General features: G+C 28.6%; 1 protein-coding gene across 1 annotated transcript; it reads left to right on the top strand.

Annotated features, from left to right (window-relative positions):
- The first annotated feature begins 4399 nt into the window (after positions 1 to 4399).
- LOC100168452 (T-complex protein 1 subunit eta) lies at positions 4400 to 9547 on the top strand. The gene is made up of 7 exons (XM_001948927.5): positions 4400 to 4554; positions 5317 to 5736; positions 5849 to 6040; positions 6965 to 7129; positions 8297 to 8430; positions 8500 to 8804; positions 8879 to 9547. The coding sequence occupies exons 1-7, from the start codon at positions 4552 to 4554 to the stop codon at positions 9280 to 9282; spliced, it is 1623 nt and encodes a 540-aa protein (XP_001948962.1). The 5' UTR covers positions 4400 to 4551; the 3' UTR covers positions 9283 to 9547.
- Positions 9548 to 12681: the final 3134 nt, after the last annotated feature.

The raw sequence follows: 12681 nt of genomic DNA, 5'->3' as shown, positions 1-12681 counted from the left end.
AAATAGGAATCGTTTAAAATGGAATTGGTGCTCTTAAGCTACTATCGAAACATCGAAATAACGCCGGAAGAAGTACTGGACGAACTAGCAAAAAAAAAAAGAAAAATAGATCTGATATTATAACTTATAACTTATAAGACACTAAAATAAAGATATAAAAATATAAATAATGTGTTATTTTTTCTTAATTTACTATAACATGTTATTATTACAATAAACCCCCCCATATAAAATTCCTGTCTACGGCACTGTACTAATGTGATGGACACGAGCGACGTATAGACTATAGACTGTCGACTGTCGAGGTACCTAATTGTAATTTCACTCATACAACCAACGTGCGTATATTCGGTAAAAATAATAACTTTTTCAAGGTGAAATTAAGTTTGGTTAACTACGCGTGAAGTTACTGAGGTTACGATTTCGAGATATTGAACAATGGTCGTCGCCTCGTCGGGAGTGGTTACTGTTTTAACTGTTGAACTATTTACTATATAGAAATGTACGTTCGATTTCGAATTTACGAATCGATTATCGAGATGCCGGTGTTCCGGGCAGAGGCTTCAGGCTTGAGACTGATAAATGATAATTAATGTAATTATATTGTTCTATGCAAGGTGGATTGATCAATCCACCTTGGTTCTATGATTATATTGTAATCACTATAACGTTCTGTACTTATGAGTTAAGTGTGTAATAATTAAGCCTATGTATATTCTATTTATCTATAATGAAATATTAATGTAGTACTTTGTACTATGTACTTAATGTTTAATAACTTGGAATCTACAGTTGGTTGAATTTGGTTCTAATATATTGATTTCTAATTTAGATGGTACATCAACATTTGTAGTTTTCAAGTAAAAAATGGTAGTTATCAATTATTATTTGAAAAGTGTATATTATTATATTGAAGTGTATATCGCCGAGGCACACTCCTTTAATAGTACCAACAAAAAATATATTAAACATAAATAAATACTTTCATTTATTCCAAAAATTTTGTTTATAAAAATTTTTTTTCTCAAATACAGTTTTCTTGATTGACATGGTAACACAAACTTCTCTCAAATAATTATTCCAATATATTATAGATGTATCATATATTCATATGTATTTGAACTTTTTTCCACCATTTAATTAAAAATTGTTTTTCACCCCAAACAAAATATAATCAAAAAACTGTAGTAGGTAAATGATATTCTAATACTTTTCTCAAACCAATTACCTTGTCATTACCCGCATGGCCGCATATTATGTTGTCTCCGTCTTACAAGTGCGTAACATGGCAAATTGTACGATCAGCAGAACACGTGTAGCTCTGTTTAGTTTAAAAATTAGAGTAAATGGTACCTATTATCAAATTTAGAAGTAGGTAAGAATATTATTTAGGCAATCACATGGCTTCTTATTAAATTTTAATTTTAAAGCGAGTTATGAGTATTTTAAGATGGACAATTTACAAATTTTATAATATTCATAACTTGATTTAAAATTAAAATAATATAATAAAAAGCCTATGTGATTGCCTAGATAATATTCTTACTTCTAAATTTGATAATAGGTCATTATTAGGTCAATTCACTTAAATTTTTAAACTAACGGTTCTGCTGAGTGTACAATTTGCTATGTTACGCACTTGTAAGGCGGAGACAACATAATAATATGTGTCCATGCGGGTGTGGCGTCCTCTAAAGGAATGAGGAGCAATAATTTGTTATTTCTGATGTTATTAATTTAGAAAAAAGATTAGGATGATTGATAATTTTGAGATTGGATGATACTTTGTGATGAACAAAGGATTACCGCTTTTTACAGTTGGGGTATTGGGGAGATGAAGGATGAATTCTAGAGAGAGGGGAAGATGCCAGTTTCCAGCGATAAATTAAACATTTTTTAGAACTGGGTTTAAAATAAATCTTTTTTTTTATATTTGAAATATTTACAATCTATACAACGTTAAGTACAATAAGCAAATTTGATAATTTAATGTTAAGTGACAGGAGAATTTAACATTAGTGGGCAGACACAAAATAAATCTATACATAGTTAAAGAGAAATATAGCAGGGATATCATCGGGGTCGATGCTAGAGGAAAGAGACAGGCTGCAAATCTAGTCTTGGGTAGTATACCGAATACTTTTTAAGCATTCCAAATATTTTTAGAATACTATTTCCAAAAGTATTTTGTGATGTATTCTGAATACTTTTGAAACTATACTGAATACTTTATTCGGAATAATTTTATAGTATGGAAATTAAATTGTTTGATTTGCATGTTATTCCCTTGCATTTGATTTAAAACAAAAATACAAAATTTATATTTTATGAGTTGGAAATTTGAAATCAATAATAACTATTAATATCATATAATATCAAAATTGAAGGGTTAAAATGCAAAACGTATAGTATTGCCAAAATTTCAAAAATCGAGTTAAACGTCGATTTTTATGGGAAAAAATGTGAGGAGTTCGATTTTACAGTCAGAATTAAATTGTATCGATTACTTTTGTGAATAAAATCGTTTTTAAAACCGATGTTCAATACATAACGGAATATTGCCACATTTAACGTCAAAGCAAAACGTATTATTATTTATAGCCCATGTTATTAGTATTTGAACATATACTTGATATAATTGCAAAACATGGTATTACCAATATTACATTTTTCTTCAAAACGTGGTATTGCCGGCAATAATGCGTTTTGCATCAGCAGAAATAGAAACAATTTTAAAACGTGATATTGCTATTACCTTTTCAAAACCTGCAATACCACGTTTTGGTCTGACACGAAATTTTTAAATTATTATAAAAACAATGTTTACAATTTAGGTAGATTTATTTTGACACTGTCAATTGTTTACGTTTTATTTTTTACATATAAATAAACTTATGTAACATTTTAGTTTTTGCAATACCACCTTTTGCATTCCCACCCTTCGATTATAACTGGTATCTTTTCATATATTTATCAAAACAATCTTAAGTATTCGGATTTCGGAATACTATTTTTCATAAGTATTCGAGTTTTTATTCCAAATACTTTTCAAAAGTATTTTACCCAAGACTGTGCAAATCATATTAAAAGTTAAAACATTTAAGTTATTTAAGGTTAGGGAACGAGGAAACAAGTTATTAATTAGAAAAAATAAAAATAAATATTAAAATGTTCTTAAATAATAATACTTGGACTGTATAAATAATTAAAAAATTCAATTTCTGAAAACAAATATATAGATAAAATGTTTTTTACCGTAAACCGAGTAAACAATTTTTAATCGATATTAATTTAAAAAAATCTAATGAAACTTGAAATATTCTTATGCCTATAAACTATAAAGTGTAAATAGCACAAAAAGACCCGCAATATTAGACCCCCTAAAGTACCAACTATATTCGCTTTCTTATCCGTAAGACACACACAAAAAAAGGTGGGTAAGTGGATGTCGCTCTGCTGTACAGTAGGTTAGAAGTGGGTCACTGTATAAATGTATAATGGACAGTATTAAATTTGAATTCAATGATATAATATCACTGTATAAGAAAAACGATTCTGAGCGGAGACGGTTTGTCAGTCTAGGTATTAGACATACCTATTGTAGGTATACTTATCTATAGTATTAAAAAAAAATTGACCTATAATAGGTATCAATAATAAATTCCAAATTAATCATATCACAATATCCATTAGGTAACGCGTTATACATCAACAACAAACCGTGGTACTATCATAGATATATAATAGTATACTTTAGAAGCTTCAAGTACCCACAAGTAATATTATACAATCACAACAAAATAACTAAAATAGTTATTCCAGGTTTTTTAATATGTAATTTAGTCCGTGGATATACAGGATACGGAACGGAAAAGTCTTATCAATGTTTTTCTGAAACAAGCATAGACCCATAGACCTTATACTAATAGACGGTACGTGGTAGTAGTTCCGGTGTCCAAGCGTGACGGCGCTGATCAAGGTAGTACACCGTACACCGCACATGCGCATTAGATGCATACAATACTCTGTATATTACTGTATATAATATATATATATCACTGAAGCGTAGACCGCACCACCCACCCGCATCCCGCCTGGATGTTCCGTCTAGTAGTATAAGGTCTATGGAAACAAGCACCTTCTCGCATTGTGGCTAGACTACTAGCGCTTTATTGGATTGTTGTGTTAACCGTTAACGTGTGAACTAGGTATTAGTTTCTTATTCTCTCGGTTAATGCAACAATCCTATAAAGCGCTAGTAGTCTAGCCGCAACGTGAGAAGGTGCGGGTTTCACTTATCACAAGTTCGTTTCGTATTCTGTATATTATCTTACTCCAACAATTCTCTAACCTCTTTGCAGTCGTGTGCAGTTTGCATTAGGGAAATACAGTTATAGGTTAGTAAGAAACTATAAAAATGAAAACTAAATACTAAAATCTTAAAACTCCTAGTTCTTGTACTGTTCGAATGTTTGTGAATTGTTATATTTACTATTTTACTGCACTATAATAAGTTAAATAAGTTAAATAAGTTTATAAAAATTCTACAAGATGGTAAGTGTACTTTTAAAATTATTAGTTTATTAAACAATAATATGTCATGACATGATAAAAGAAAAGTCCTTTAATATAGACCAGACTTTTCTCACCACATGAGTGCAAAATATGAGATTGTTTGATTGATTGTCTTTAATGTTGGTCGATATTGTATTGAAATATAACCGAAATAGAAAAACATCCCTTGATGTTGATTTCGGATAAAATATCAAATAATATGTTAGCATTTTATTAAAAGCCGACCATTTATCAACAGTTTTCACTTAACTACACTTTGTATAGTAATAAGTAATAATCTATTGTTAATATTAATTATTTATTTGTTTTCCGTTTTTCCGTTTAAGAATTTTTAACTTTTTTGTCAAGCTATTTAACGTAACTATTCAATTATTGTATAAAATCTAAAATGGAGAAGACATTGTTTCAAAAATATTCTCTAATTCAAATTTTATATTAGATGTTTAAAACTAGTGTTGACTTTTTATTTTTCAAAGATAGTTTTGCTATATTAGGTAGGTACTCTGTTGGTACATAGAGAAACCAATATACTCGTCATTTGAGTACCTATAGCTTATAAATTAAGTATCTAATGAAATTATGAATTATACCATAGTTCTTGTATTTACATAATATATATTTTCACTCTTTGTTGCAGAAAGCATAAAATGTATCTTATTTTTGAATGATATTTTCAACTTTGTAACTGTATTCAGTATTGTAGATAGATACTTACCTATGTTTTAAATTTTATTTTTCTAGCGTCCCCCAATTTTATTGCTTAAAGAAGGAACTGAAGATAGCCAAGGCAAATCTCAACTATTATCCAATATCACTGCTTGTCAAGCAGTCGTTGAAGCTATTCGTACAACTCTAGGTCCACGTGGAATGGACAAGTTGATTGTTGATAGTCGAGGTACAGCCACTATTTCTAATGATGGTGCAACAATCATGAAAATATCGGACATCATCCATCCAGCAGCAAAAATTCTTGTTGATATTGCTAAATCACAGGATGCTGAAGTTGGTGATGGTACTACTAGTGTTGTCCTACTAGCAGGAGAGTTCCTTAAACAAGTGAAACCTTATGTTGAAGAAGGAGTTCATCCCAGAATTATCATTAAAGCTTTGCGTAAAGGCTTAAAAATTGCACAAGACAGAATTGATCAAATTGCTTATAAAGTAATTTACTGATATTTATACACATTATAAATATGTATAAATATTTGTATTATAATATTATATGAACATAATTAATTCTATTATCATGTCACTAATACTTTTATTTTTACAGATGAAATTTAATAATGATGAAGAATATCGTACTTTCCTTCAAAAGTGTGCAGCCACTGCTCTTAATTCAAAGCTTATTCATCAAGAAAAAGATTTTTTTTCAAAGATTGCCGTTGATGCAGTATTATTATTAGATGAACTATTGCCATTAAACATGATTGGTATTAAAAAAGTTCAAGGTGGTGGATTACAGGTAATTTTTTAATGTTAGCTAGTACAATTAAGTTATGTTACTTGATACCTAGTTTTATTATAATAAACTAATAATTACATTAGGCAATTAATAACCTTGCATTTCATAACATTTTTTTCGAGATTTTTTTTATTTATTTATATTACTTTTCAAAATCAAAAGTACTGATTTCAATTAAGAAGTTACTGTTTTTCAAAAAAAACCTATAAATCTTGTAATTTTATGGGGTCCGCGAGTCAAATTTATAATTTTTATAAAAATCACCAACTGAGATAGTATGAACTGGAATCTTTTTTTTAACTTCGTTAAATTATTAAACCTGACATTTGTGAACTTTGATAAACTAAATTTGATATGATTAGGTATACACTTTTGTATAAAATAAAAAAAGGTATATTCAAATTATGGCCCTTGAAAAATTTCTATTATTTTTTTGGCAGTTGACATCTAAAAGGTTGCCAACCCCTGCCTTAGATGGTTAATTTTGTTAATTTTTAAATTATTAGGTTATGATTAACATTATAAATCTTTTAAATCTTCTAGGTATGTAAACTTTCGGTTAAAAAGGTAGAAAATTCTTTTGTTTGGGAACAACTGTATATTATAAGAATAACTTAAAAATAATATAGGTAAATAAAGGACATAGTGTGTTATATATGGTACAAACTCTGAATAAGAAATACTACAATGTTACACTTTTATTATTAATTATTAACACAAAATAGGTAATTATTACAAAAATGTCAAGGCACTATTTATTTTCTCTCCTTAACCCATGTACAATATACTTATATTTAAAATATTATATAATTAATTATGAAGGTTAGCTTATTTTAATTTATATTAATTTTTACCTTTATATTGAAAAAAAATTGTGTACACAATTAATTATTGTTGTTTTAATTTATTTGTGTATGTTAACAGGATTCACAACTCATTACTGGTGTTTCGTTTAAGAAAACATTTTCATATGCTGGTTTTGAAATGCAGCCTAAACATTATAAGACCCCAAAAATTGCATTGCTTAATATTGAGCTTGAATTAAAAGCTGAACGTTCTAATGCTGAAGTGCGAGTAAATACTGTTGAGGTAAATTCAATTTATTTATTTTACTAATATTATTATGAATTTAAGATTCGTAGAGTAAATTAAATTTGGGATTAAGTTAGTTATAAATCAAATCACCTTAGAAATAACCTAAATTTGGAATTTTATCTAGTATTTAAGAGGATGCCACGCCCACATATGTTGTCTCCATCTTAGAAATTACATTTTATTTAATCCTAGAGGCTAGAACACTTATTATGGGTGGTTTCAATGAATACTGATTATTTTTTAATAATACTGATTAGTGTTTTAGCATTGAAATGACTTATTTTATACTATTCTACATTTCTACATTTGCTAAAATAATTTTAAAAAAAAATTAAGAGGTATATCAATTTGTATGTATTTTTTGCAACTAACGCGAAGGAGATAGTAGTGTGAGTGTAACATCGGATAACTCAATTTTTTTTTTGTAACCTACAAAATAATTAATTAAATATTTAAAAAAGACCTTGATGCTAGATGATTGTTTTATTTTATTTCACAATATTCAATAATAGACAATATTAATTGTGTTGTCTAACATTCTTAATCAAAAATAAATATAACGAAAATACGTTCAGTTAAAAATTAAAATATGTAATAAGCGAGAACTTTCTTTTGTTGAAAAAGAACTGAGTACCTAAGTACTAAGTAATAAGTAATAAACTGATAACTAATAAATATTAACATTTAATTTAATTTTTTAATTTTTTTCATTATGTTTACTTTAAATATAAAATCAGATTACTATATCAAATTTGCATTGAAAATCTCATGTTAATTGATATACCTCATGTGTTTTTTTTAACACCCGTATTAACCATATTTAACCCGAATAAATTTGCATTTAACCGTAACCAGAAAAGTTTATTAACATGTAACACCCAAATTCAATAACCCTAATTTTATTTCAACACTCAAAACCCGAAACCCGAAAAAAATGATTCTGGTGCAAAGCCCTGGTATAATCACATCAGTGTTGTTATTCTCTGTTGAGTACATATATAATAATTATTATCGTGTAGTCACAAGTCACACATGAAGAGCATGCTCTATCGATGACTATTCTACCTGTATAAATGGCCAGTCTATTAGTATAAGGTCTTTGGGTGGACAGTATAATTGTTGTCAATTAGTAATTTATTGTTTGCATGTATATGATAACAGGAATTTCAAAAAGTTGTTGATACTGAATGGAATATTTTATACGAGAAACTTGAACATATTTATAAAAGTGGAGCTCAAGTAGTACTGTCTAAACTTCCAATTGGCGATGTAGCCACTCAATACTTTGCTGACAGGTATGTGAGATATGTCAATTTTCCTATTTAGTGTTGCATAATTGGTTGTTTTTTTAATTATTATTTAAGAGACATGTTTTGTGCTGGTCGTGTGGTTGATGAAGATTTAAAACGTACAATGAAAGCATGCGGTGGTGTCATTGTTGCTACAACTTATGACTTAAATGATTCTGTACTTGGCAAATGTGAGTCTTTTGAAGAAAAGCAAATTGGAGGCGATAGATTCAATATATTCTCTGGATGTCCTAATGCCAAAGCATGCACTATTATTCTACGTGGTGGAGGTGAACATTTATTAGACGAAACTGAACGTTCTTTACATGATGCTATTATGATTGTCCGAAGAACTGTAAAAAATGACTCCATTGTAGCTGGTAAATAAATTTTTAATTTATTTAATTCAGATTGTTTTTTATTTTATCAATTAATTTTATTTAAATTTGTAAAGGTGGAGGTGCTATTGAAATGGAATTAAGCAAAGTACTTCGTGATTACTCTAGATCAATAGCTGGCAAAGAACAATTGATTGTAGCTGCTATTGCAAAATCACTGGAAATCATTCCAAGACAATTGTGTGATAATGCTGGTTTTGATGCAACAAATATATTGAACAAATTACGCCAAAAACATGCTCAAGGAGGTGAAGCATTTGGTGTGGATATCAATCGGGAACATGTTGTAGATAATTTTGAAAACTGTGTTTGGGAACCAGTGATTATTAAAAAAAATGCTCTTGCAGCTGCTATTGAAGCCGCTTGCTTAGTTTTGTCAGTAGATCAAACTATTAAAAATCCCAAGTCAGGTGGTGGTGAAGAACAACAACAGGGACGTGGACGTGGAAGACCTATGTAACCATTTGAAGTGTATTCAAGAGTTAAATTTATAATAATTATTAATACTTTTTTTGTATAAGTTTTTGTACTTCATATGCTTACACACTGATAACTAATTTTCCTCCGTGCTTGTTTAATAAACAAATAATTTTCTATTTATATTAAACTTACACAAACATTCATATTTACTATTGTTAAGTACTAAAAAAATAATAATCAATTTTTAATTTTATTATGTAGTTGTTTTAATTATTTTATTTTGGCAAAAAAAAAGCTCCTTTTAATTGATGATATTTTTTAATTACCTGATAATTAATTTCCTTTAATGGATGTGTTCAATTTTAATTCAATGATGAATAGCAAATTGTATACACTAAACCATTTTAAGCAGAGATGTCTGCTAATTAGCCTCTATGTCTATGTGTATTTTCTAATTTATATAATATATTATCATAGATTATAAATAGTATTTATAATCAATGATTTTACTATAAGAATTTTATTTTTCTATTAGTAATTTTAGAGGTTGAACAAATTAATTCAAAAACCACTGCATATGGTTATTCTTATTAATAAGAACTTTCAAGTCCACACTGATGTATTAGATACCTTAAGGCTACAGTAGACAGTAGAACGATGTAAATATAAGTTCTTGCTGTTCTTGGTATATTTATTTGGGACCAAAAGGGTTAAAACTGGTATAAATATTTAAAAATTTCATTGTGTAAAGAAAATTTAAAATAATAATATAGCATGCAATGAGAAGCCTGGGCATAAACGAGTTAAAAAGTTAAATTTAATTTTCATTTTATTTGTGTTGATATAAACTTAAAAAATACTAAGTTACTTTTATTCAAATCCAAGTTACGTTAATTTATAAATAATTAAACAACAAATATAAAAAATTTATAAAATTATTGATAAAGTCTATTGCATGGACATTTACTTTTTATTATTTTAAACCACATTGCTGGCTATTTATAATATACATTAAACAAAAAAAAAAATAAGTTAAAAAATAAATTAGGATAACTATTAACTTAAAATTTTTTAAAATTAAAAATTGACATTAACTTGACTATGCTTGTGTAATGGCAAGAAGTTTCAAGTCCTCTAAATATTTTTTTTTTTAAATAAACGGGCAAATGCCAAATAATTCATATACTATCATATTAGGCTGAAGCCCTAATTTTTTTTACCGGCAACAAAGTGATCGGGATCAGCTAGTTTAGTATACAATGAATAATTAGTCTAACATAATTAAAAACAAAACAATATTAATACAAATTTTATAATAAATCATTTTTAGAAGAAAACGTACCATATATAATGTTATTTAAATTAATTATCCAACTAGTAAATTATACTTAAAATAATACCTACAGTACCAACGTGAGGACTGTGATTCTTGCAGATATTTTAGATTCAGGGCAAACCAATACCAATTTTGGACAAATACGATATTGTTTTTTTGGTGTAACTTATAAGTTATAAATGATTGACCTTCGATCCTTTAAATTCCTCTCAGATGTTAATATTAGTATTTTCTATACTTTATACATTTTTAGGCTTTTAAAGCTTGAAAGCCATGCAATATCATCAATTTCTTAAGTAATTTTTTACTTAGGTATTGTCAATAAATTGTCAATCAAAAAACTTGAAATTGTGATGAGAGATTAATTATGAGGTGTTTAAAGTGTAATTTAAAAAAATGTAGCTTGAATCCACACAACAATTTTATGATTGGCTGAAGTTAGAATTTCGACGGAATTCGTCTAAATCACGCTTAAGTGCAAATATTATTTTTCAGTTAAGAAAGAAGTAACGTAGACGAAAGTAACATAAACGTCGTTTTAATAAAACTGTTTTCAACCCTTTTCCTAGTAAAAACTAACATTTTTAAAAACTTTTTTGGGCTAAATTGTGACTCATCGGTGCTGTAAACTATCTAGCTTAGTTTTTAATTTCCTCGGAAATACTTCCACCACAAAATTCTAAAAAAGTATAACTTGTATGAAAAAGCCAACACCTAAGATTGAAAAAAAAATTACATTTTCCAAATTTTTTTTTATAAACGTAAATATTGCTATTTAAATAAAAAGTAAAGCGCAGTTTGAAGTGTCAAAATAAGTTTCTTCCTTTTAAAAACCTAAGTAACATAAACGTCGTTTAAATAACTTTCTTCAATCCCTTTCTAGTCAGTGGCGTGCTCAGCTTTTTCGAAAGGAGGGGGATATTCAGTTTTGACTTGTCATAGACCCGTGGGGGGCTTCGCCCCCCACAACCCCTTCCACTGGATATATATTTTAATTTACTTTATCCTCCTGAACAACTTAGAATAAAAATTTTAATCTACAACTTTAAACTCAAACTTTTTAATAAATTTAGACTTTCAAATTGAAATATTAATAAATAAAATGTTTCCCATTCGTAAATAAAAAAGGTGGGTAAGTGGATGTCGCTATGCTGTACAGTAGGTTACAAGTGGCTCACTGTATAATGGATAGTATTAAATTTGAATTCAATGATATAATATCACTGTATAAGAAAAACGATTCTGAGCGGAGACGGTTTGTCAGTCTAGGTATTAGACATACCTATTGTGGTTACCGGTATTTTTCCCGAATCAAAATTCCCGAATGGACTTTTTCCCGAATGGTATTTTATCCGAAAATCCGAAAACCCGAAACCTTTTTTCCCGAACGACTTTTTCCCGAATCGAAATTCCCGAATGAACTTCTTCCCGAATGGTGTTTTATCCGAAAATCCGAAAACCCGAAACCTTTTTTACCGAACACCTTTTACCCGAAAAAGTATAATAACATAATAAATGCTGTTGCGTTATCGTTAAATATTTTAAAATCGACATACTGAACCGTTTCTTTTGACGACAACAGTGCATATACAAATGGAATAGCAACTGTGTCATGAGCATCGTGTTGTTTGCATGTTCCCAGAATCGTGAAAACTTGTGTGAAAATAGTGGGACACACCTAAGAATTATGAAACAAAATCATATTGTTATATAATTACATTCAATGCCTACTTCAATAGATAAATAAATAAGAGATATTAATAAGAGATAATTAAGAGATATTAAGAAATGAAGAATAGCAAGTACCCGTACCAATACACCACTGACTAACACATCATAGACATATACCTAGGTAATAAACTAATAAATATAATAAAATCCATCAAACCTTAAAAGTCCCGTCTAAAAACCAGCAATCACTCCGGGCCAATAATTCTAAATTTCTCCGAGTCGAGAACACAACGACTCTACCTTTCATTGACGGAATCATCATCAAGTGAATCGTAAATTAAAAATGTTCACCCGTAAGCGTCTTTTGATACCGATCGGGAAGAGTACCAAAGTCATTTAAGTTGTTTTTGGATTGGGCGGCAAATTTTTTCC

The sequence above is a fragment of the Acyrthosiphon pisum genome, chromosome A2 (genome assembly GCF_005508785.2).
Source record: "Acyrthosiphon pisum isolate AL4f chromosome A2, pea_aphid_22Mar2018_4r6ur, whole genome shotgun sequence".
Lineage (NCBI taxonomy): Eukaryota > Metazoa > Arthropoda > Insecta > Hemiptera > Aphididae > Acyrthosiphon > Acyrthosiphon pisum.
The sequence above is the reverse complement of the archived record's forward strand: the minus strand, read 5'-3'. Positions and strand labels throughout refer to the sequence as shown.